The following is a 26,267-nucleotide window of genomic DNA, read 5'->3' as shown; positions in this document are numbered from 1 at the left end:
GTGTACCCAAACAGGCGACGGAATTTGGCGACTCGGGGCTTTTCACAGTAACTTCATTACAGTGTTAATGTAAGTCTACTTGTGACAACAAAGATTATTATTATATCCGCTAAACATTGCTGTGTTACCGGTCTTGACAGTCTCCCTGTGTCATCTCTTCCAAGCCTTTCCACCCTGACTATGAAATAGTTCTGTCCAATCAATCAATACATTACATCTATTGAGCTTCTTCCAGGAGAATGAACAATCGTGTATTTATGCGGCGTCTGCCACATTGTCAGGAAATTCCAAACACCCCAGGCAAAGTGTTGCGCTCGGAAAAATGTCCGGTATCCTTAAGTAACGGAATACAGCAGCGAATGTATTCGCAGCAAAGTCTCACAAACGGGAGAAATTATGGTTGTGAAAGCGGTGGGGGTGCAATACCCACGGCAGGGGCAGCATTTTACAAAGACCATTAATATGGGAGGCCAGGAAGGGAAGTTGGAAAGTCAACAATTTCCTGGAACTGGAGTCAAGGAAACAAAAGGTGTCTTTTGTTGACAGTGAGCCCCGACACGGCTTGAGGAAGAGAAGGGAAAAATGGGAAAATAGTCCAGGCTCACAGACTGTAACAGACAGAATACTTTCCTAATCCTTCAATTCGAACCGAGCACAAAAATGACTCAAACAACTTGTTTTGCACTTGCTGAGAAATAAAAACTTTATTGTTGCATTTGAAAGAACATTTCAGAATGTTAAATTTACAGTGCTCTGAGTTCATCTTGTGAACCCTGGAATTTACAATTTACAAATTATTTCAAATTCACAAATGAATATAGAGCTCATGTGTCCTCCTTGAAGACAAGATAGCCAGATGTCTTCACGCTTCAGCGCACCGGCTGCACATGCAGTCACTATGGGAATCCACAGAGTGGCGCACGTCCGGAGACTTCCTACTGAATACTGTATAGTCATTCACAGTGAAATCTGTTAACAGAAAAACGTTAGCGTTAGAGGAGAATCAGTGTAAAACACTAATATATTTAAAATGTGACCATTTCTCCGATGTCTGTAAATATTATTTTAATCAGTGTCAATGCGGATCTCAAGCAAAATGAATCAGGTATTACAGAAAATAGGAGCAGGAGGAGGCCATGTGACCCTTCGAGCCGGCTCAGCCATTCATTATGATCTTGGTGATCATCCAACTCAGTAACCCGTTTCTGCTTTCCCCCCATACCCTGTGATATCTTTAGTCCTCAAGAACAACACCTATCACCTTAAAAACATACAATGATTTGGACCCAGCTGTAACCAAGGGGAACATTCGGCAGGCAGCTGTCGGGAGGGAAGCCAAACCAATGGAATAAATATTAAACGTTTGGGCATGTGGAATTTAAATGCAAAAGTACAATGCACCGAATAGTAAAATATTGCTTCAATGTGTGTTCAGGTAATATCAAATCATGAGTTATGTGATAATCACAGCTTTGATTCTTTATCACCGACATGATCTCAAGGTTTGTGGGGATATGTGATCTTTGCAGATAACAACAATCACTGAAACAAGAGAAATTCACTCTTTGCAATCATAAATGGTATTCCCTGACTGCTTAATGTACTTGACACCAAATCGAGGGGTGGTCAATATAAGAAGATGGAACTGGGCAGCACAGGAGGTTGGTGAAGTGTAAAGTGAACATGTATTTAATAGAAACTAACCAACATAGAGTGGGAGAGGAATATAGGATTACAATAACAGATTCAAATGAGAAAAGATGGGAAGAAGCTCGAGCGCAACATAAACAGGCTGGACTAGTCAGGGGAATAACCCCTTTCTGATCTGTTTATCCTGTGCAATCCTCTGTAAAGGTTGCATTTTGTTGATGTGTAAAGTATATACATTAGTGCTGCACACTTACTGGATGACACACAGTGGAAATTGACAATCTGAGAGCGTGTTTCAATGGGTGCACATCCTTCCAGGCACCGTTGCACTGGTTCAACTGAGTAACATCTGGATTCCAGTCCTTCGAATTCAATGACTTTTCCTAATGGCACAAATTCTCGTCTCACTTTGCAGTCTGAAATTTAACAAAATACAGTTTATCACAGTGGGACAAATGCAGATGGGATGATGGTTTCGGGACAGAACATGATTGAAAATGAGTGGCGATTCTCTTACCATCTGCGCAGGTTTGCCCTGGATATGTCCATGATTCAAAAAGATCCTCAACATCTCTGGCTTCCTCTTGATTTGGTTTCATCATTTTTTTCTCAGCGTTATTTTGTCCACAAATACCACATGTCTTACTTATCATCTGATCAAGTTCAATCTACACGCAGAGGGGGAGGAATCAGTTTACCAGCTACATTCAGAGTTAATGTTTAAAGTTATAATTTGTTCAATAGCCTGAGGTACCTCCACTCGGTTTCCATCAAAGAACAGTCGCTCAATACCGATTGATCTTACTTCTAAAATAATTCCGGCATCTTTCTGCTGAACATTGATACCTAAAAACAGGACAGATATCCATTTTTCCAATCAGCGACTTCAATCTTCTGACAATATTAAGATAATGGGGAAAGCCAAGAAATTTCAAGCTACAAAATGATTGTAAACTGGATACTTTTATTTTAGAATGTGACTGAACTGTACATTGAGTGAAGAATTGGAGAAGAACTCATAGACTGAAGAGGTGTGTCAGCAGATGATGACTGTATATTATGCTACTTTCTTTGTAAATCAAATCCATAGCGATCGGTTGTGCTATTAATTTTGGAACTGAGTTTAATACAGGGAAACATGTTCACAGGCATCTTCCATATTAACATACTTCTATTTTTTATACTAAGTCTACATTACCTCTTGAACTCCAGAAGGAAGAGTATGAGTACTGAAGCCTCCTGCTCCATTCAACATGTTCATGCCTGATCATTGGCCTTAACTGCACTTTCTCTCCCACTTCCATATCCTCAGAGTCCCAAAAATATGTCTAGCACAGCCTTAAATATAATCAACGGTGGAGCATGCAAATTATTCTGGGGTAACGAATTCTAAAATTCACAACCCTTTGAATGAAGAAATTTCTCCTCACCTCTCTGCTCAATAATACACCCCATATCCTGAAACTTTGCCCTGATGTTCTCGACTCACCAACCAGCGGAAACAACCTCTCAGTGTGTAAATAACTTATCGAGAATCTTTGTCAATTAATGTTTTTATGGCCTATCATATTAAATAGTGCAATTCATGATGACAGTGAACAGTGCAAACATATAGTGTGATATTTCCGAAATTTAAATTCAAGGCAAATAAGTACATGGAACATACAGTGCAGAAGGAGGCCATTCGGTCCAACGAGTCTGCACCGACCCACTTAAGCCCTCACTTCCACCTTATACCCGTAACCCATTAAACCCTCCTAACCTTTTTGGTCACTAAGGGCAATTTATCATGGCCAATCCACCTAACCTGCACGTCTTTGGGAGGAAACCGGAGCACCCGGAGGAAACCCATGCAGGCACGGGGGAACATGCAGACTCCGCACAGACAGTGACCCAGCAGGGAATTGAACCTGGGACCCTGGCGCTGTGAAGCCACAGTGCTAATCACTTGTGCTACCATGCTGCCCCTATGTAGGAGCAGAAGATTTACTCACCAGAGACCTCTGGAATCTGTTGGCTCGGATCTCGTTCTACACCATTAACCAACAGCTTTGTTCCACTTTGTGTAGGAATTGCTTCAATGATCCTGTTTCAAAGCAGACACACAGACTCTGTTAAAGTAGCTATAAACGTTCTGTGGCATTGAACAATGTAAAGTGTGCGGTGCAAAATATGCAATCAGATAATTAACCTCACTTTTTCCCACGTTATCCCTTCATTGTCGCCAACCTGCTGATTACTCTCCTGAAGGAATCCCCTGATTAATGTCCTGCCCTCTAAAGATGCAGTGTGACCTCAGTTACTCACCATTGTGAAATCGCTCTCTCCCCTTTGCCAGAAAAATGATGCTGGTAGTAAAGAAAGAAAGTAACAAATATCTTGCATCTTCACCATTCTCGGGTACTCCAAAATTGTTTCATTAGCAATGAAATTCCTTGAAATATCGTCCTTGTTGCAATGGAATTCCGTGGGATATCTACAGTGCAGAAGGAGGCTATTCCGCCTATTGAGTCTGCACCGACCTCTGAACGAATACGCTATCCAGGCCAACTCCCCCCCTCCCCCACCCCATCCCTATAACCCCACCGAACCTTTGGATACAAAGGGGCATATTAGCATGGCCAATCCACCTCACCTGCTCATGTGGGAGCTGTGGGAGGAAATCAGATGATTGGTCGGTAAACAGGGGTATTTTTCACGTTCAGATCATGGTTAACCTAATGAATTTTAACTAATCTTTCCAGCCCTTCCAGCTTTAATAACACATTTGGATTCTCATGAGCAGTGTGGTGTCCTTATAGCCTCTTGGCATCACTAATATTGAGCCTGCAGTAGTCTGGTCACCTGTGCCCATTGATACATTTTTCAATGGATCCCAGTCTGCAGGCATGCAAATATCAGATGTATTAAATGATCAGAAAAGCTGCCATTCACCAGTCTGATAAAGTTACTCCCTCTTCAATGAAATAATCACGTTCTCCAGAAATATACATGAAAGCTATTGGAGATCAAAGATAATGTAACTTACGTATTGTTGGATGCCAGCACTAATTTTATTTCCTTTTTGCTCTGATCAATTTCAGCACGCCTCATCATCAATATGAACCTTGTGGATGGTGAACAATCTTGGGTCAGGACATAATAGCACCTATTCGCGAGCGTATGTTTCAATTTGGTTTCATCGAAGGACTGAATAATATCCTTTTCTACAGTACACTGACCTACAGAACAATCAAATAATATTTACAAATAATGACTTTATAGCCAACATACAGGTCAAACATTTTTACTTCCAGGATACATAGGCCTAGCAATGATAATTGATGAGATTCAAACTAACATGGTCAGCCATTCTTCCTTTGGACATTATTCTGAGGGATTGGTTAACCTTTTTAAAATAAGCAAATTAAGATTTGTTAAAATCGGAGGCAGAGCAAGACCAGAATAATGTCATCACTACGCCAATAATACTCGCTCGACTGCTGTTTGATATTTGGAATTACACAACAATCACGTGATTGGTTCCAACATCCTGCGGATCAATGGGCATTCTATGGACTGGAAGGAGGCATTTCCAACATTGCTGATGGGCCCACTGAGCATCTCATGTTGGTGAACAAATATAAAACATCAGGCAGGACTTCAATACTTCTCTGCGTGAGATTCGACTTAAAATAATGGCAAGTTTTCACTACAACTCATCGCAGCTAAATCTGGAGAGGAGATACTTGAAATTTTAATTACGTTGGTTGGTTGCCAGAACCATGTCTGGAATGTCAGCTATGGTGCTGAATCCTTTCTGCTGCACCCGTACACTTATTGCTTGCATGGGCAATGATGCAGGGAGCTGCAAACCCTGATAATAGGCTGTCATCTGCAAGAGAAAATCAAAGATTCATGATTCTGCAGGCACACAAATGTGACATTGAGTGAAAAAAATCACAGTGACACAATCGTAAAGAAATACCTTGGGCAGTTTGATGATTGTATCGATTGTACGTGGGGATGTTAGAGCCACCAGTGCTGTAATCTGACGAGATGGATTACGTCTGTAGGTTTGAGACAATCCTAACGCATAACCCAAACCTGGTATATAGTCTCCAACCCTGATTGGACAACAATTGTTTTGGATCTTAGTATTGTGGATAAGGGACAGTGAAGAATAGACTGAGACAATGATGTTTGCAGAATACTCACATTTTTGCATTATATTTCAGACTCTCAGGAATCCTGGACCATTGCATTTTGACCTTCACTGCTGGGTGTGTTGCAAGCTGACCATTCGACACTCTGACGGAAACTTTGTATTTCTCACAGTTTTCACCCCATCTCACTTGTGTCTAGAGAATGTCAAAAGAAATGACAGTGAGACAAAGCGATACTTTACCTGTCGGCATTTCAGAATGTCTACAGCAAGCAGGCATGTGATTGGAGAGTTGGCCGTTACCAAGACTTTGTGTGAGCTGGGCATTGCTGCATCGGCACAGATTCTCCAATTGCTCTTCTCATCCAGTTCCACCAGGCGCAAGTGTACCCTCGGCAGGCGAGTTTCCATCTTCACGTAACCAGTCACCTGGTAGCCTCGCTGTGTGCCGTCGGTCCTTCGAGATCGAAGAAGGACAACCAGGGAAGGTGGGCCCACTCTGCTAATCAAATAGCGCTGCAGTTTGAAACACAAATGCAGATTATATAAAATAAACACCTAGGCTGAAAAATCCCCAAACATTGAAAACCTCTGGGACCATTCCTACAGCGACTACTCGACAGACCTGCTCAGATGATCGAAGGATGGATGAACCGTGGCTGGCGCGACTTGCCCTTGAGCCAGAACGACGTCCTATCCTGGTAATACGGCTGGAGCCAGAGCGATGTGTTGAAGCAGAGAGAATTCGTGCTGACTGCTTTCGGACTGTGTACTAAGCAACATCAAAGTGCAAATTGATGACAATCAATACGCAGGGAGCAAATTATTGCACTTCCCTTTGACTATGTGAGTTACTTGATGTTTATTATTTCAATTTATTGATGAAAATGTAAACGTTTCAATGTCAGTATGATTAATGTTCTATAGAGGTATTAAGCAGCACATTCTTAGAAAACAAATAATTAAATGTGATGCAGGCAATATGGCTTACACACGTTACATAATGTCCATGTCACAGAAGAAGAATTGCTAACTGTGCGAGCAGAGTGTTATCTTACCCGGCTGTCTTGCAATGGCCTGAACGCGAGTTCCAGGAGTTGGTGGCTTATTGACTGTGAAAAGAGATTGAAATACCGAATCAGATGATTTACGAATAGTTGGCCCATCATTTTAGGTGACCTAGTTTAAATCCAGCCCTGGCAGGGAGACTGGAAATAAGAACCTTACAAATAGATATAAATACGTTAGGAGAGTGGGCCAAAATGTGGCAGATGGAGTTTAATGTGGACAAGTGTGAGGTTGTGCATCTTGGTCCACAAAATGGAACGGCAACTTATTATTTCAATGGGGGGAGAGTTCGGGGTGCTCCGGGATCTGGATGTCCTTGTGCATCAGTCACAGGAAATGAGCATGCAGGTGTAGCAGATAATAAGGACGGCAAATGGAATGTTGGCATTTGAAGAAAAGGGATTATATAAGGCTGCACCTGGAGTATTGTGCAGAGTTTTGGTCCCCTTATTTGAGGAAAGATGTAGTGGCATTGGAGGCAGTTCAGAGGAGGTTCACTATATTGATTCCAATGATGAGGAGTTTGCCGTATGAGGAGAGATTGAACAGTTTAGGCCTGTACTATCTGGAGTTTAGGAGAATGAGGGGAGACCTAATTGAGGTATACAAGATGCTAAACGGTATGAATAAAGTAGGCGTGGAGCTGATGCCTCCTCTTGTGGGACATTCTAAAACAAGAGATAATAATCTTGGAATAAGAGGTAGCAAATTTAAAACAGATTTTAGGAAAAACTACTTCTCCCAAAGGGTTGTGAATCTGTGGAATTCGCTACTCAAGAGTGTGCTGGATGTTGGACAGTGAGTAAATTTCAAGAGTTAGACGATTATTTAATTGGTAATGGGTTGAAGGGTTATGCCTACTCCTGCTCTTAGGTAATGTGTTGTAGGGAGGCGATGCTCTGGCTGATTTTGCAATCCAACTCTTGGTCTGTAACATTGTAGGTCGCAGATGAGGAACATATCAGCCATGATAGAATGGCGGAGCAGACCCGATCGGCCGAGTGGCCTAATTCTGCTCCGATATCTTATCAACATAGGAACATCTGTCTGTCTGGGCTGGAAAATTCTTTTGAGAAATAAATTGCTTTCCTGGCAATCCTATTCATAGAGAGTAACTTTGGAAGTTGGGGAAATATCAGAACGGGGTATGGGTTTGAAGTTGGTGCCTTGCTAAAGCAGAAGGGAGACCTTAACTCAAATGGAAAGTGTTTTTCCCCCAGCCGCAGCATAAGAAGATCAAATTATTGGCAGCACTGATAACAGCAGTTACCTCTCTCCGACTGCTCAATATCCTGCCACTGCGCAAAGTCCCACTGGTCCGTCTGGTTATCTGTTGTTGTGACCTCCTGATGCTCCTCAAGCTGCTGCTGCTGCTGCTGCTGCTGCTCCTCCTCCTCATGCTGCCTCTCCTCCTGCTGACTGTTCTTCCACTTGGAAGGACTATTTTAGAATCTCGCCGCCGCTGACTATATTCTGATGAACTGCTTGTACGGGAACTGCTTCGAGAGGTGAGTCTTCCTGACTGTTGCATGGAACTGCTGGAGCTCGAACTGGACAAAGTCCTGTTGCGCATTCTAGGCTGTGAACAAAACAGCATTTTAAGGTTTTGATATAAAAATGGCTCACTGTGGAGGTTAAAGCAGATAAAGGAGTGTCATGCGAGAATACCTTTAAGACATGGATGTTTAAGCAATGTACCTTTAAAAAACAGTGATGTCATAGAGTGGGTGGAGCTCAGCTCAGTTCAGCCATTTTGCAGTTTAGTTTGGTTTTGCAGTTAGTTAGAAAAGTGTCTGGCTGGTTTTGCTGAGAGCAGTTTAAAAGTGCCTGGCTGTTTTGCCGTGAGCAGTTTAAAAGTAGAAAGCCAGTTTGAGACAGCAGCTTGAGAAGTTCTGGTTTGCTGTGACCTGCTTAGAAGGGGGAAAACCAGGTTTGAGAAAGCGGCGTGGGTGTGTCTGTGGGTTTCCAGAGAGCTGCATTAAGAAAGCAAGGTGCTGGAGCTGAAGTCACCCAAGCTAATATATCTCTGCCATTCTACAGAAAATATATATATCCTTTAACCTGATGTGGTACTGTTTAAAGGTGTTAAGTCTCTTATAAGTTTGAAGAAACATTTTAAGGAAGTATTTACTGTTGCAATATTTTCTGAGTTATCTTTGAAGTAAGGGGTGTTAAGAGATCCAATGTTTATTTACGATGTTAAGTTGAGTTCATGGAATAAACAGTGTTTTGTGTTTAAAAACCCACGTGTCCATAATTGTAATTCCACACTTAGGGGAAAAGCCGTGTGCTCGGAAAAGCAACAAATCCATTAAAGGGAGAGGTTGGTTGAACTCCATGATACATTTTGGGGTTCTGAAAATGCCTCGCCCATAACAGGGGGTTGAGGGAAGAGTGGGCCATTTCTACCTAGCCTGCCATACTAGCGATCATGATGACAATTATTTAGTGTAATTCTTTCTTCTATCCGGAACTGGTACACAGACAATTACCCTTTCCAATGTCGCAAAATACTTTGTTTCTCTGCTACTGAACTATTGGAGAATTTCATGAACGCAAAATACTGAAAATCCCAAATTAAAGCAGAAAATTGTGTAAACGCTCAACAGGTCAGGGAGCATCAGCAGAGAGAGAAACAGAGATTATTTCATTCTATCTCTGAAGAAATGATATGGACTTGAACCATTAACTGTTTGCTCAGATTTTGAGAGTGATTGGGAATGTCTTTGCTTCAGATTTCCTAACTAACGGTATCTTAGCGTTCCAGGATTCTGTGATCGGTGCAATGTGATATTTCACTACATATATTAATGAGAAGGTACCAGGGAGCTTTGTCTCATCAATCGCAGTCTTTCGGCACTGCTGCGGATTCTGTCTGGTCCTAACTCTTTGTCTGCAAGTCGCATCAGTTTGGAAGATGCTCTGGATCCTGCTTGTATTTCCAGCACAATCTTTTCAATTTCTGGGTCCGAGGTCACTAGAAATAAACGGTTTCTCATTAATTGAGCAGCACTTGCAACAAGAGATGTTAAATAAATAAATAATAATCTTTTTATTATCACATGTAGGCTTACATTAACACTGCAATGAAGTTGCTGTGAAAAGCCCCTAGTCGCCACATTCCGGCGCCTGTTCGGGCGAACGGAGGGAGAATTCAGAATTCTCAGCCGGTACGGGAATTCGACCCGCGCTGCTGGCCTTGTTCTGCATTATAAACCATCTCTCTAGCCCACTGATGGTTATTCACTCAGGAGCAATCTCCACCGAGTCCTCAAGACAGCAATATCGCTTAACATTCAGCATGTCTGACCTTTCTTCATCATGGACAGGTACTGAGTGTCTCAATAAAGTACTGAAAATCAGCACCGCACCTGGTTAGGACCATTTACCCATTAATAGTGATTTGCAGAGGGCCAGAAGGTGTGTTTTAAGGGCAGAAGGTTTCAATTTATACTGTATACTGACTGATCACCTGGCTCTTTTTAAACAACGGCTATCACACCTCTAACCCATTCAATGTTAATCTGGTTACTGTTGACAATCCTGCTGGTTAGAGGTCAAGTTAACAACCTGACCTGTGACGGCACAGTCCTGTAAGTGACAGAAAGTGAAATTGACAAGCTGTGCCAGGGTTGTTCTTGGGAGGCCTTCTCTCTTTGAGCATCAATTTAGGAGAAAGAACAAGGACCATTGACCACAAAAGGACAATTACAATCCCAGTTGAATTCCTGTTGGATCTCTGGTCAGCTGTAAGTGGGCACGATATTGCTGTGTCCTCTCTCTTATCAAATCGACAGAGACTCAACATGATAATGAGTAGACCAGTTAATTGGACCCATCCAATAGCCGCACCTCAACAAGCAAGGTGTTGATGACAAGGCGGTTTCTTCCAGTTGTATTTCCGGAATTCAATGCTGGTATTATTTTATGCATAATTCAGTTTTGATTCAGTTATGTTGTCAGGCTTCATTAGCTATCCATAGAATCACTAGAGTGCAGAAAGAGGCCATTTGGCTCAATGAGTCTGCACCGACCCTCTGCAAGAGCACACTGCCTGAGTCCATACCCCCTGCCCCGTCACCGTAACCCCACCTAAACATTGGGCACTGAGGGGCGATTTGACATGGCCAATCCACCGAGCCTGTTGGGGAAGTGCTTTCTCATGTTTGTACCTGGTGCAATCGAGACGTTCAAAGTATGTTCTCCCATCAGCCGGTACAATGGACTATGTTTGAAGGAAAGAGCGTTCTCCATCCTGACGTCCACACAAGCTTTGACGCCGAATTTTGTTGCCTCTGCACAGGAGCGATAGGATGAGCGATTGGGAACGCGTGGCCTCTGTTCGTCCTCGGAGCATGGCACTTGGTCAGACAGTGTTTCTGGAGACAGATGTGTCTGTAGAGACAGGAGGAAATGGGACATGGTGGTGAGACAGGAGCAGCAAGATGTCATTGGAACTGCCACATGCCGGGAGTGATGAACGCAGAATGAGCTAGTGTCAGGTGATCAGAAAAAGAGAATTAACATTGAATACAAATGAAGCGAATGAGCAGCTCCGAGGCAATCCTGAATGGATGGCCTGTTTGATGAGGTTACTGGCAGCAATTGGGACTTACGGCAATTCTCGCGCTGGCTGCACGGGATGACCGGGATGAAGACCTGAAGCGTTGTCTGGAAATTCGACTTTCCGGAGTGGAAGGTAAAATTGGGGTTATTTTTTCCGCAGACAGATTTTCCACATTTCTTGAAACCGCATACACCTGGGAACTGCACATTGAATATTGTGTTAGGAAATATCAGGAAATCAAATCTCAAATTATTATCAGGTCATCAAACAAGAGAACATAGAACAGTACAGCACAGCACAGGCTCTTCGGCCCAAGATGTTGTGCCGACCATTTATCCTAATCTAAGATCAACCTAACCTACACCCCTTCAATTTACTGCTGTCCATGTGCCTGTTAATTCCCAGAGATTTCCCTATTCCCTTTCTTGAACAGGGGAACCAGATTTGCCTCCCTCCAATCATCCGGTCCTACTCCAGTGGAGAGTGAGGACGCAAAGATCATTGCCAACGACGCAGCAATCTTCTCCCTCACTTCCCGTAGAAACCTTGGGTATATCCTGTCTGGCCCAGGGGACTTATCTATCCTGATGCTTTTCAAAATTTCCAGCACATCCTCCTTCTTAATATCAACCTGTTTGAGCCTATTAACCTGGTTCACGCTGTTCAAGTAGTCTACTTACATCATGGATAAAATCCTGTTCTCCTTATCGGCTGGGGAAGTGTCAATCCTGAAATTTCCCTCTTTTAAGTTTATCTTTGCAGTTATGCCCACGGGGATAATTGAACGGACATTTGCTCGGAGTTCCACGCCTGACTGGATCTGAGGCATATTTATTCCCATGAAGACTCTGGTGTGTATGGACACGCTGCAACATTACAGAAAGCATTAGCAATACACCGACCCGGGAAGAATATGAAACAGAATAAATCACTGCAGTCAATAATCATTCGTGTCAAGATATATTCCAGTGACACTATTTATGGTTCTGTAAACAAAAGAGCTTGACGTGTCTACCTTGGGTTGAGGCGAGCATTCAGCTGAATCCTGGAAGTGAGCAGCCGAGGAAGTTTACCAATGGGAGAGTCGGAGCGAAGGTCAACTGTTTGGAGAATGAGAAAGAAAATCCTGACTTTGTTGAATCCACAGTGTGTGATGTATTTCATAGATGGCCTATCTCTGTGCTACATTACTCTATGGTTCTATTCTCTACCAAGGTTCTAACATTACTCCACATGCCACTGAGCTTGGCTGACACTGAACTCTTATCAGCTGTAATCTGTGTCAATTTGTGACAAGGCTGAAGCATGAAGAGGAAACACCATTTCACATTGTCAGAGGTGGGGAAGGACCTGTACACATTCCACCATCTTGGCCAGTTACTCCCCAAACTGAAGGCAAACTTCAGTCTTGAGTTTAATTATCCGTTCAGACTCTCACCTCTGATATTGGACACTGCTACAGCGGATGAAATGATGCTCAGTTCCATTGGCAGACCAACCACTGTCGGTACAACCTGTCGCATCTCAGCTGCCACCAGCGCCTTGGATGGATGGAAGGTAACTCCCTCATTAAGCTTTTTCATGTAGCTGTCTATTGGGCTCGACATTCTCTGGAAAAGCAAATATACAAATCACTGACCACTCTGGCGTCAGTTCATCAATATATTATTTTACTGATTGGTTCAGTACCTGTCTAATTGCATCAAGGTCTTCCTTTCTCAGTTGAGCGAAAGCTAACTCTTGTCCAAAAATTTTCAAGTATGCTGAAGCCAAAGGTGTCTCTTCTGGCAATTCCTTCCAATTGATAAACTGGAGAAGAGGAAGTATCAGGAATCAATACACAATTCTCACTGAACCACATGAGAGCAGAGAATCTACTTGTTTATGAGCTGCCATGTTGAACTGCTCTCACCTTGCTTAGGATGCGTCGAATAGATTTACTCTCAGTTTTCCTGAGATCTGGTGCTCGTTCTTTCATCAGGATCTCCTGGAGACCTTCTGCTCGTAAGCCAACCTTTATCGATGAGAAAGAAACAGTGTGAGAAAGAACTGTCTGCACAATGAACTGGAGTGATAGCTTCACAAGCGTGTGGGGTTCCTTGGTTCAGTCCAGTGGAACATTACCTCTATCAGATCCGATGAGCCTCCCAGGGCATGACCTCTGACCTTGGCCAGCAGTGCTGTGGGAATGATACTGCCGGAATTCTTAAACAGCAGGAGTTTAGCAGAAGCTCCCGCCATCATCCGGTCTACATCACAAGGATAGAACAATTAGACAAGGATGTCTGTATATTCTCTCAAAACAGTAATTGTATCAGCATAGCTGTACAATCTAAACACATTATTGTCTATTTTAAAGGGAAAAATTCAAAGGTAATACACCTATTCCAGTTAAATAATTAAATGTTATTTCTGTCATTGTTAGAAGGTGTTAAAGCCATTGCTAACACCCCCTCCCCTGGCCTGGGGGCACCATACTTACACATAAATGTGTCCACACGGTAAACTTTGCTGAAGCGATGACCAAGTTGCTCAAGTTTGGGACTTAAGATGTTGAGTGCGAGATTGCAGGCAGCAGCCCTGTGAGAAGCAAGACATTTATCAAACACTGGCAGTTAATACTGACTGACCCGAGAATGAGCTGGAATCGCAGAGAGGCAAGTCCGTCTACTTACAGCGAATTGATGGATGGAAGAGAACTTCTAGACAGAGCCCTGATGTGCGAATGGGTGAAGCTGGCCACCTGCAGGCTGGTCTCGGTTAGCAGTGAGTTCGCCACCATGGAGACTAAAGTCAGGGGTGGCTTGGTCGCGAACAGTACTGCACAGGCCACCATTCGCTCCTCGGGATGATTCTTTCGGTTGAGGAATGTCTGTACAGCAATACGTTGTACCTTGTGACAGAAGATTAGAAAGAATAGTTTAACAGTGGGAAAGCGGAATGGAGCGGCATGTCCACATTGACTCTTACCAACTTTTACAGATGCACCATAGAAAGCATCCTATCTGGCTGCATCACAGCCTGGTATGGCAACTGCTCGGCCCAAGACCGCAAGAAACTTCAGAGCATCGTGAACACAGCCAGTCACACGAACCTGCCTCCCATCCATTGACTCGATCTACACCTCCCGCTGCCGGGGAAAGCGGGCAGCATAATCAAAGACCCCACCCACCCGGCTTACTCACTCTTCCAACTTCTTCCACCGGGCAGGAGGTACAAAAGTCTGAGAACACGCACGAACAGACTCAAAAACAACTTCTTCCGCACTATTACCAGACTCCTAAATGACCCCCTTATGGACTGACCTGATTAAGACGGCACTCCTGTTTGCTTCACCCGATGCCGGTGTCTATGTGTTTACATTGTGCACCTTGTGTTGCCCTATTACCTATTTTCTTTTTCTTTTATTTTCATGTACTGAATGAACTGTTTGAGCTGCTCGCAGAAAAATACTTTTCACTGTAGCTCGGTACATGTGAAAATAAACAAATCCAGTCCCAGGTGGAAATAGACTTTGGCTCGAGTATCAAGCTGCTGAATTGGATTCCATTCAATCTGGGGCGAGCATAGAATCCTGACAGTGCAGACTGTCACATTCAGTCTGCACCGACCCTCTGAAAGAGCATCCAAACTCGGCTCACTCCCCCCGTCCTATCCCAGTAACCCTGTAATCTCACCTAAGCAGCAAATCCATGGACATTAAGGGACAATTTAGTGTGGCCAATCCACATATCCTGAACATTTGTGGACTGGGATGCCACCCATTATTGTGTCGCCCTCCCTGTGTCGAATTGTCGAATTTTGAATGAATGATTTAACATGTTAACTGTGGTCAGTTTCAGAAATAACCTGAAACCGAAATCAATTTGACATCAAATGAGAAGGAAAACAAACAGCAGGTTCTCGTACAGTCCGTGGGTCTTTCCTGGCGATGTTGCGCAGCGCCATGATAGCATCAACCCGGACTTTCAGTGGCAGATTGGCAGCCGCCGTGCCGAATCCAGGCAATAGTTTGACGATATTCTTGATGCTGGCCGGCTGTCCCGCATTGCCGATCGCTTTGAGGCCCAAAACGATGTCCTCATCATTGGGACGGTTGCCGGCGTCGCTGAGTAAGCTGTGGATGGGCTGGAAGACAAGGCTCAGTTAGGACATGCGCAGAAGTCACAAACACAGGCACACAGGGCAGACAGAGGGATGAGGAGCAACTTACTTTCAGTATCTCTTCGGGACAAACTGGCTTCTCTGCATAGTTTCTGAAGATCATGGAACCATATGCAAGAATTGTAAGTTTGCGAGTAAGTTGACAACGTTTCACTTGGTCAAGCTCCATGATTTCCTGCACAGAGAAAGCAAATGAGAAGTTTTATATTCACTGAGCAAAGGTCACCCTGGTGAAAGTGGAAACGTGCTTGGGAAATAGATTCCATCAGTGTTTCTAGTAAAGGACACGTAATCCAGAGAATTTACTTCAAATTCCCACGGATTGCACGATATGAAATTAATTTAACAATTGTGTATTCTGAAAGTGACCATGACATTGTCAGATTTTTGTGAAATCTTCAGTGTGTTTCTTTTGGAGAAGGAATCCTGCTTTTCACAACCCCTTTGACCCATTGGCCATTCCAGCCACACGCCATTCTGGTTGTGTGTGAAAGGCTCCATCAATTGGTGACGTCAAAACCAAGTTTTGACGTCAAAACCTGAGTTCGGGAGTGAGAGCTGTGACCTTAGAATCAGCGCGGGAATTTTGAAAAAGCGCGGGGGCTGCGAGGCAGAGGGGACCATTTAAAAGGTCGCTGTCTGTGGTGAGGTGAGTACAGATTAACTTGCTTACCTTGCAGGTCAGCTGTTGAGTTCGGGAGTGAGAGCTGGGACCTTAGAATCAGCGCGGGAATTTTGAAAAAGCGCGGGGGCTGCGAGGCAGAGGGGACCATTTAAAAGGTCGCTGTCTGTGGTGAGGTGAGTACAGATTAACTTGCTTACCTTGCAGGTCAGCTGTTGAGTTCGGGAGTGAGAGCTGGGACCTTAGAATCAGCGCGGGAACTTTGAAAAAGCGCGGGGGCTGCGAGGCAGAGGGCACCATTTAAAAGGTCGCTGTCTGTGGTGAGGTGAGTACAGATTAACTTGCTTACCTTGCAGGTCAGCTGTTGAGTTCGGGAGTGTGAGCTGGGACCTTGGAATCAGCGCGGGAATTTTGAAAAAGCGCGGGGGTTGCGAGGCAGAGGGGACCATTTAAAAGGTCGCTGTCTGTGGTGAGGTGAGTACAGATTAACAACTTACTTACCTTGCAGGCCAAGTCGATTTCAGCAGGAGCGGAGCAGGCTAGTCCATTTCAGCGGGGGCAGTGCGGAAGTGATTTCTGGGAGGTAAGTTTCTCCTTTAAATTGTTTTTTAAATTCTAGTGTTTAAGGTGGGAACAGGAAGTCGACCCGCGGACTTCTGGGAAGACCCTCACCAATAAATTCTGGTGGAGAGGAAACCCGAGACACTACACGTGTAGTGTCTCCCACCCACCCTCCTCCTCTAACCTAATAATAAAACCCTTTGGTGTGAGGTAAGTACCATATTTTATTATTGTTATTAATAATTTTTTTTTTTATATAAAAATTTAATTTAGTTGTCAGCCAGATCTTGGTAGAAAGTTAGAGGAATGGCAGGGAAGGGAGTGCAATGTTCCTCCTGCAGGATGTTTGAGGTGAGAGATGCCGTTAGTGTCCCTGCTGATTTTACCTGCAGGAAGTGCTGCCATCTCCAGCTCCTCCAAGACCGAGTTAGGGAACTGGAGCTGGAGTTGGAAGAACTTCGGATCATTCAGGAGGCAGAGGGGGTCATAGATAGCAGCTTCAGGGAATTAGTTACACCAAAGATTGGAGATAGATGGGTAACTGTAAGAGGGACGGGGAAAAAACAGTCAGTGCAGGGATCCCCTGCGGTCGTTCCCCTGAGAAACAAGTATACCGCTTTGGATACTTGTGGGGGGGACGACTTACCAGGGGTAAGCCATGGGGTACGGGCCTCTGGCACAGAGTCTGTCCCTGTTGCTCAGAAGGGAAGGGGGGAGAGGAGCAGAGCATTAGTAATTGGGGACTCTATAGTCAGGGGCACAGATAGGAGATTTTGTGGGAGCGTGAGAGACTCACGTTTGGTATGTTGCCTCCCAGGTGCAAGGGTACGTGATGTCTCGGATCGTGTTTTCCGGGTCCTTAAGGGGGAGGGGGAGCAGCCCCAAGTCGTGGTCCACATTGGCACTAACGACATAGGTAGGAAAGGGGATAAGGATGTCAGGCAGGCTTTCAGGGAGCTAGGATGGAAGCTCAGAACTAGAACAAACAGAGTTGTTATCTCTGGGTTGTTGCCCGTGCCACGTGATAGTGAGATGAGGAATAGGGAGAGAGAGCAATTAAACACGTGGCTACAGGGATGGTGCAGGTGGGAGGGATTCAGATTTCTGGATAACTGGGGCTCTTTCTGGGGAAGGTGGGACCTCTACAGACAGGATGGTCTACATCTGAACCTGCGGGGCACAAATATCCTGGGGGGGGAGATTTGTTAGTGCTCTTTGGGGGGGTTTAAACTAATGCAGCAAGGGCATGGGAACCTGGATTGTAGTTTTAGGGTAAGGGAGAATGAGAGTATAGAGGTCAGGAGCTCAGATTTGACGTCGCAGGAGGGGGCCAGTGTTCAGGTAGGTGGTTTGAAGTGTGTCTACTTCAATGCCAGGAGTATACGAAATAAGGTAGGGGAACTGGCAGCATGGGTTGGTACCTGGGACTTCGATGTTGTGGCCATTTCGGAGACATGGATAGAGCAGGGACAGGAATGGATGTTGCAGGTTCTGGGGTTTAGGTGTTTTAGTAAGCTCAGAGAAGGAGGCAAAAGAGGGGGAGGTGTGGCGCTGCTAGTGAAGAGCAGTATTACGGTGGCGGAGAGGATGCTAGATGGGGACTCATCTTCCGAGGTAGTATGGGCTGAGGTTAGAAACATGAAAGGAGAGGTCACACTGTTGGGAGTCTTCTATAGGCCTCCAAATAGTTCTAGGGATGTAGAGGAAAGGATGGCGAGGATGATCCTGGATAAGAGCGAAAGTAACAGGGTAGTTATTATGGGAGACTTTAACTTTCCAAATATTGACTGGAAAAGATATAGTTCGAGTGCATTAGATGGGTCGTTTTTTTGTACAGTGTGTGCAGGAGGGTTTCCTGACACAGTTTGTTGACAGGCCAACAAGAGGCGAGTCCACATTGGATTTGGTTTTGGGTAATGAACCAGGCCAGGTGTGGGATTTGGAGGTAGGTGAGCACTTTGGGGACAGTGACCACAATTCGGTGACGTTTACGTTAAGGATGGAAAGGGATAAGTATACACCGCAGGGCAAGAGTTATAGCTGGGGGAAGGGAAATTATGATGCCATTAGACGTGACTTGGGGGGGATAAGGTGGAGAAGTAGGCTGCAAGTGTTGGACACACTGGATAAGTGGAGCTTGTTCAAGGATCAGCTACTGCGTGTTCTTGATAAGTATGTACCGGTCAGGCAGGGAGGAAGGTGCCGAGCGAGGGAACCGTGGTTTACCAAAGAAGTGGAATCTCTTGTTAAGAGGAAGAAGGAGGCCTATGTGAAGATGAGGTGTGAAGTTTCAGTTGGGGCGATGGATAGTTACAAGGTAGCGAGGAAGGATCTAAAGAGAGAGCTAAGACGAGCAAGGAGGGGACATGAGAAGTATTTGGCAGGAAGGATCAAGGAAAACCCAAAAGCTTTCTATAGGTATGTCAGGAATAAGCGAATGACTAGGGAAAGAGTAGGACCAGTCAAGGACAGGGATGGGAAGTTGTGTATAGAGTCTGAAGAGATAGGCGAGATACTAAATGAATATTTTTCGTCAGTATTCACTCAGGAAAAAGATAATGTTGTGGAGGAGAATGCTGAGCTCCAGGTAAATAGATTAGATGGCATTGAGGTACGTAGGGAAGAGGTGTTGGCAATTCTGGACAGGCTGAAAATAGATAAGTCCCCGGGACCTGATGGGATTTATCCTAGGATTCTCTGGGAGGCCAGGGAAGAGATTGCTGGACCATTGGCTTTGATTTTTATGTCATCATTGGATACAGGAATAGTGCCAGACGACTGGAGGATAGCAAATGTGGTCCCTTTGTTCAAAAAGGGGAGCAGAGACAACCCCGGCAACTATAGACCGGTGAGGTGAGCCTCACGTCTGTAGTGGGTAAAGTCTTGGAGGGGATTATAAGAGACAAGATTTATAATCATCTAGATAGGAATAATATGATCAGGGATAGTCAGCATGGCTTTGTGAAGGGTAGGTCATGCCTCACAAACCTTATCGAGTTCTTTGAGAAGGTGACTGAACAGGTAGACGAGGGTAGAGCAGCTGATGTGGTGTATATGGATTTCAGCAAAGCGTTTGATAAGGTTCCCCACGGTAGGCTATTGCAGAAAATACGGAGGCTGGGGATTGAGGGTGATTTAGAGATGTGGATCAGAAATTGGCTAGCTGAAAGAAGACAGAGGGTGGTGGTTGATGGGAAATGTTCAGAATGGAGTTCTGTCACAAGTGGAGTACCACAAGGATCTGTTCTGGGGCCGTTGCTGTTTGTCATTTTTATCAATGACCTAGAGGAAGGCGCAGAAGGGTGGGTGAGTAAATTTGCAGACGATACTAAAGTCGGTGGTGTTGTCGATAGTGTGGAAGGAAGTAGCAGGTTACAGAGGGATATAGATAAGCTGCAGTGCTGGGCTGAGAGGTGGCAAATGGAGTTTAATGTAGAGAAGTGTGAGGTGATTCACTTTGGAAGGAAAAACAGGAATGTGGAATATTTGGCTAATGGAAAAGTTCTTGAAAGTGTGGATGAGCAGAGGGATCTAGGTGTCCATGTACATAGATCCCTGAAAGTTGCCACCCAGGTTGATAGGGTGGTGAAGAAGGCCTATGGAGTGTTGGCCTTTATTGGTAGAGGGATTGAGTTCCGGAGTCAGGAGGTCATGTTGCAGCTGTACAGAACTCTGGTACGGCCGCATTTGGAGTATTGCGTACAGTTCTGGTCACCGCATTATAGGAAGGACGTGGAGGCTTTGGAACGGGTGCAGAGGAGATTTACCAGGATGTTGCCTGGTATGGAGGGAAAATCTTATGAGGAAAGGCTGATGGACTTGAGGTTGTTTTCGTTAGAGAGAAGAAGGTTAAGAGGAGACTTAATAGAGGCATACAAAATGATCAGTGGGTTAGATAGGGTGGACAGTAAGAGCCTTCTCCCGCGGATGGAAATGGCCAGCACGAGGGGACATAGCCTTAAACTGAAGGGTAATAGATATAGGACAGAGGTCAGGGGTAGGTTCTTTACGCAAAGAGTAGTGAGGCCGTGGAATGCCCTACGTGCTACAGTAGTGAACTCGCCAACATTGAGGGCATTTAAAAGTTTATTGGATAAACATATGGATGATAATGGTATAGTGTAGGTTAGATGGCTTTTGTTTCGGTGCAACATCGTGGGCCGAAGGGCCTGTACTGCGCTGTATCGTTCTATGTTCTATGTTCTAAAACATCAAAATTGATGCCGAGCTGAGAGGTCTGTTCCCAGACAGAAAATAGGAGAGGAGTAGGCCTTTTGGCCCTTCGAGCCTGCTCCACCATTCATTATGAACATCGTAGATCATCCAACTCAATAGCCTAATGCCGCATTTGCCCAGATCCTTTGAACTCCTACAGCCCAGGTGCTATATCTAACTGCTTCCTGAAAGCATACCTGATGTGGCCTCAACAAGGCCTTCTAAAGTTGCAGCAAGGCATTCCTGCTCATGTACTCAAATCCTCTCGCTATGAAGGCCTTCTTTACCACTTGTTGCACCTGCACGCTTAACTTCAGTGACTGGTGTACGAGGGCACCCAGGTATTATTGAGCATTCTCCTCTCCTAATTTAAGACCATTCAGATAATAATCTGCCTTCCTGTTTTTGCTGCCAAACTGGATTACCTTGCATTTTTTCAATTTATACAACATCTGTCATTCATTCACCCACTCACTCAACTTGTCCAAATCACATTGAAGGATCTCTGCATCCTCCTCACAGCTCACCCTCCCACCCAGCTTTGTGTCATCTGCAAATTTGGAGATATAATTCTAACCCTCAACTAAATCATTAATATGTTGGTTATTAATAGGATTGATGGAACAATTAGGGGGTCCTGAAGAAAAGCGTTTACTCCCAGAGGGTCCTGGGCATCTGGAATTCACTGCTCCAATTGGTGATTGAAAGACACAGCTCATTGAAAAGGTCCCTGGATCTGCACCTTGAATGATGGAATCTGCGAGGCTACTGACCAGGGAAATTGAATTAAAATGAGTGGTCAGTTTCTTTTTTCTCTTTTTGGACCACGCCAACCTCGATGGGCTGAATGGCCTCTTTGTGCACCGTAACGTTTCGTTGGTTCTCTGGTTTCCTAGTATGGGCGGTAAAGGCTTTTCTAGCCAGAGATCTCCACAATCCAGGAATGGAATTCATTTTACTCTGAAACAAAGGGTAGATTCAGTGAAAACTCACCCTGGCTGTAGTTAGAACATCTCGGTCGGTTTTGACTTGGTGCAATGCTAGAATTAAAGCCTGAAGAATTTCCGAGCGGAGTGTTTCACTTTCTTGAATTCTGCTCTTGATGAATTTCAAACTTTCTATCGTCCCGATGGCAGGAATAGCCTCAAGGAGCCAGCGCCTAGAATGAGGAGACAAAGTCAGTTTCCAGTCATTCCCATTCCAGGCGCCACATTAATATCACAATCCTGGTATTCCTAACACTGCGGCACCTTCACCATTTAGATTGCACCAGGTCAAGATGAAACTCACCACCGCTCTTCCAGAGTAACTAGGATGAGTAATCAAATGCTGAACTTGTGACACATCACATTCCCCAAGAATGAATGAATAGGACTGCACCAAACACCAAGCCCGATAATAGATTGGTCTACATCTTCATTGGCGGGAAATTGTGCGGGAGCTCATTAATCCATCACCAATGTAATGTGGAAGATCCAACATTGACTAACTCCATCTGAGGAGGCGGAATTGTCATTGAACTGGCAAAACATTCCCAAATCCCACACCAGCTCTCTCATCCTCTTTGTCTGGTTTGAGAGTTGCCTCATGGAACATTATTCCGCATAGAGAAAAAGATTCTGACCATCATGGATTATACAACTTGGGAGCAGAAACTCCCTGGTGTCAGAGCCATTAGTCAACTGACCCATTGCCCAGCTTAACGAGCCATATCCAACTGCAGAACCAAGTAAATATCGTGATGATGGCGGAAGGAAGAGAATCTCGAGGGGCTGGTTTAGCACAGGGCTAAATAGCTGGCTTTTAAAGCAGGCCAGCAGCGCGGATTCAATTCCCGTACCAGCCCCCCCGAACAGGCGCCAGAATGTGGTGACTAGGGTCTTTTCACAGTAACTTCATTGAAGCCTACTTGTGACAATAAGCAATTTTAATTTTTTCATTTCATTTTATTCAATGACCGCTCACAGGCAGGCCAACCATCAGGAGAAAACTTCCCATCAGTAAACGGGAGCAAAGCAGGTCTATTTAGCGAAAACTTTCAACTTCAAATGTAATCTTTATGCTCTTTTGTGAAGGTACCTTGGTTCAGGTTGAGTCTTAGCCCAGCTCCAAATTTCAGAAAAGGCTCTGTGTGGAGCTACACGGAGCAGCTGCACAAGCTGCATGAGTCTAGCTGGTGCATCGGCATGGACATCCTGCGCATTGTGCTGAGCCATGTGATTCAAGGTATCTTTTATCTATGCAGGAAAAGGAAGAAACTCCATGAAATTACGGAAAAGAATTGCCTTTGTGAATGCAACTTCAACAATACTCCAGAAACCCAATACCATCCAAAACAGAGCAGCCACTTTGACAACTCATTGAGCAGTTTTGACCTTCTCATCCCCTCCAGGGTCTCACAGTGGCAGCAGTGTGTAGTATCTACAGGATACATTGCAGCAACACACTGAGACTCCTTCGATAGCACCTTGCAAATCCGCAATCTCTACAACCCAGAACAATGATAGCAGGCACATGGCAACATCCCCTTGAAGCCAGACAACATCATGACTTGAAACCATTTCACCATTCCTTCACTTTTTCTGGGTCCTTCTCAAGAGCAGTTAGAGGCTGGCAATAAATTCTGGCTTTACCGGAGTCCACACATTCCATGAATGGTTTGAAAAAAAAAGTAAAAATATATTCACCTGGGTGATCACATTTTGGTCCTTCAGCAGTCTGAATGGCTGCTGGAGAACATTTCTCTCACTGCGGTATTGCAAACTTCGTCGATTTTGCATGTCTGGTATTTGTTCCATCTGCGCTGTTGTGATCTTCTCCAAGATAAGACTTTGTCTGTAATGGAAAATGTTCATCAGAGGTAACCCAGGACCAATGTGAGAATGAAAGAAAGTCAAACAGTTAAGAAATAGAATGGAAGAAGTAATGAGAATGATTCGAAAAAAGATAATTATTGGCACAACATCCAAATCTTTACCTTGCCTCCAATCGAATAGTTCCATCAAGTTCATGGAAAGGTGTAAACTGATGCACTTCTCGAACTCTAGCTTCCTGAATAATTGCACCAAGTGCGGTGGGTTTCAGGACAATGGTGGAAGCAGCTGATGCACGAATATTCCTGCCTCTCTAATGATAGGAAAACATCACCATGGTTACCAATCTGTGTAGTTCTATTGATAGTTACAGAAAACAATATCCAGTGTCCAACAACCCAACCCACCTTGGAAATGAATGCATTTTATTTAGGCTGGGGCAATTAATCTGAATCTACAATGATCCGAATGTTATTGTCAACTAACTTGGAATAATTTGAGATGGAATTGATGATGAGAAGTATACCTGCTGACAGGAAGGGCAGAGTTGAGTGTAGACTATACCAGTTTGCTTCAGAACCCTCTCCTGGCAGTTGGTCAAGTCTTTGGCTTTTGTTATGATCAGCCGTTCCTTTCTCTTGTCCTCTTGAACTATATACCTTGCATGGCAGATTCCTTCAATTCCAGCCTAAACAATTACATTTGAGTTATTGAGTGAGACACAGGAAGCAAAAGTCAATGAAGTATTCATTCTGTAAACAAGAAAAGCAAAAGTACCTCTTGTAAATCGTAGAAATTTTGGGATTTCTTGATGGTGATTTGCAAAATGTTCAGGATTCCTCTGTGGATGTTCAAGACATCTTCAGGTACATTTTCAGAGGTAAAGATATTTCCCACTCGGCCATCTGTGTACTCAAATTTCACAGGTCTGGTCAGGAGTGGAGTCCACCTTTCCGTCAACTTGCGGAGTGAGGAAAACGGGTCTTTGGGCCAAATTCCATTAAGCTCTTGGAGTTGAGGATTTTCAAGCTGAGATTAAAATATAACAGGCAATGAAAGCAGTGTGCATGCCATTACATTGCTCACCCCCCACGGTCTTGTTTAATGGGACAATTAGATTTTTCTTTCTTTTTATTTTGACATCAGATGCCAATAATTGTCTCCAGTTTTACAGTTAAACCAGCATTCTCCAATCCTTCAAGTCTGAATCTTATGCATTTTGCCTGATCTCTTGCATTGCTGCATTGGCAGGACATGGAGGACAGATCCAGTCTGGTGCCAAGCTAGGTTTAGCAATTGCTCAAAAATGATTTCCTTGGGCCCCCTGTCAATGCATTGTCAATGTAGTGACAACTTTCAACCTGAACAGTAATCCAGCCAAAATGTGGATATGACGATGTCTGGTATCTATCAATCCCAGCAGAGACCACAGCTTTTAAACACATATGCACAATAATTAAAGCGTCACAATGGGTCATTTGGGCAAACTAGTTCTGTGCTGCTGTTGATTCTCCACTCTAACATCTTCTAACCTTCTATCATCTAACCTTATTGGTATATACCCTGTGCCTTTCTCCCTCATGCACTTGATTAGAGATACTCCACTAAGGTGGTGAATCACTACATTCTTCATTTGGACCAACGTGTTCCTGTTTCAATTGATTTCTTGAAGAGAAGAATTTCCAGAGGAACATACTGTTGTCGCTTTCACTTCCTGAGGGAGAGGAACAGGTTTGCTTTGTTCCTCTGCATGGCTGGGATCTGGAAAGCGAGGGTGTAAACACTTGTGGCAGTGGTACGTGTCCCTATCTCCCCACTTCCACTTCTCACCCCTAACGTCAAGGGAATTATAATGTTATAGCCACAAACTCACTGTTGATAGTATTGAGTTCTAAACCACTGTGTAAGAAGTTCAGGGCTAATCTGAAGATAGAAACTTATTCTTCTGTTTTTGTGTAAAACTCACTCTCATGGCTTACAAAACCAACACACTCCTTTGAGTGTGAATAATTGTTTGAACAATTATTGCAGAAAAGTCCATAAATGTGCTTACTTGTAGAAGGTACTGATTTGATCCTAGACCTCTGATTCTCACTCTGCTGGTTATTCTGATACCAGCTCTGTTCAAGCCTTTCTCCGGCAGCCCAGTCAGAATCACACCATCGTACTTGTAAATATGTAACTGATTTTGAGAAAAGATGGGATCTGTGCAAATTAGAATAACAAAGGGTTATCAAATTGCAGAATACAAAATTAAAGTTTCACAGTGTTTGAAGAAGAAGAAATATACATACTGTATCTTTTGACATGGTCACTCCCTGGAAATGAAGAAGAAATAAAAGTGAGCACAAAATGTTCAAAGACTTGATTTTAAAAATATGGGGAAAATCTTCAATGTCTCGACTTACCCGCACAGGCGAGAGCCAACAAGAAGATAAGAGCCTTCATGTTGAATCTGAATTC

At 44.1% G+C, this 26,267-nt stretch overlaps 1 protein-coding gene across 1 annotated transcript; it reads right to left on the bottom strand.

The window, feature by feature from the left end:
* Positions 1-674: 674 nt before the first annotated feature.
* On the bottom strand, positions 675-26,267 carry LOC140426036 (vitellogenin-like). Its single transcript, XM_072510335.1, has 35 exons — positions 26,213-26,267; positions 26,099-26,122; positions 25,858-26,009; positions 24,582-24,833; positions 24,331-24,492; positions 23,969-24,117; positions 23,679-23,826; positions 23,071-23,228; positions 21,985-22,150; positions 15,643-15,768; positions 15,339-15,557; positions 14,105-14,322; positions 13,912-14,009; positions 13,554-13,678; positions 13,342-13,443; positions 13,119-13,238; positions 12,868-13,039; positions 12,445-12,529; positions 12,110-12,295; positions 11,479-11,629; positions 11,035-11,257; positions 9,685-9,839; positions 8,133-8,441; positions 6,853-6,906; positions 6,420-6,566; positions 6,098-6,310; positions 5,848-5,990; positions 5,618-5,756; positions 5,395-5,524; positions 4,679-4,871; positions 3,645-3,736; positions 2,405-2,496; positions 2,168-2,318; positions 1,905-2,066; positions 675-969 (listed from the first exon to the last, which is right to left on the bottom strand). The coding sequence occupies exons 1-35, from the start codon at positions 26,250-26,252 to the stop codon at positions 863-865; spliced, it is 5,163 nt and encodes a 1,720-aa protein (XP_072366436.1). The 5' UTR covers positions 26,253-26,267; the 3' UTR covers positions 675-862.

Source organism: Scyliorhinus torazame, chromosome 7 (genome assembly GCF_047496885.1).
Source record: "Scyliorhinus torazame isolate Kashiwa2021f chromosome 7, sScyTor2.1, whole genome shotgun sequence".
Lineage (NCBI taxonomy): Eukaryota > Metazoa > Chordata > Chondrichthyes > Carcharhiniformes > Scyliorhinidae > Scyliorhinus > Scyliorhinus torazame.
The sequence above is the reverse complement of the archived record's forward strand: the minus strand, read 5'-3'. Positions and strand labels throughout refer to the sequence as shown.

Bases quoted from the DNA above. Each gene is read 5' to 3' on its own strand.
- LOC140426036 (XM_072510335.1), bottom strand. From the start codon at position 26,252: ATGAAGGCTCTTATCTTCTTGTTGGCTCTCGCCTGTGCGG. The intron at 15,558-15,642 runs GTAAGTTGCTCC...CTTGTCTTCCAG, and splicing joins GTCCCGAAGAGATACTGAAA to CCCATCCACAGCTTACTCAG. The intron at 970-1,904 runs GTAAGTGTGCAG...TTCTGTTAACAG, and splicing joins TTTCCACTGTGTGTCATCCA to ATTTCACTGTGAATGACTAT.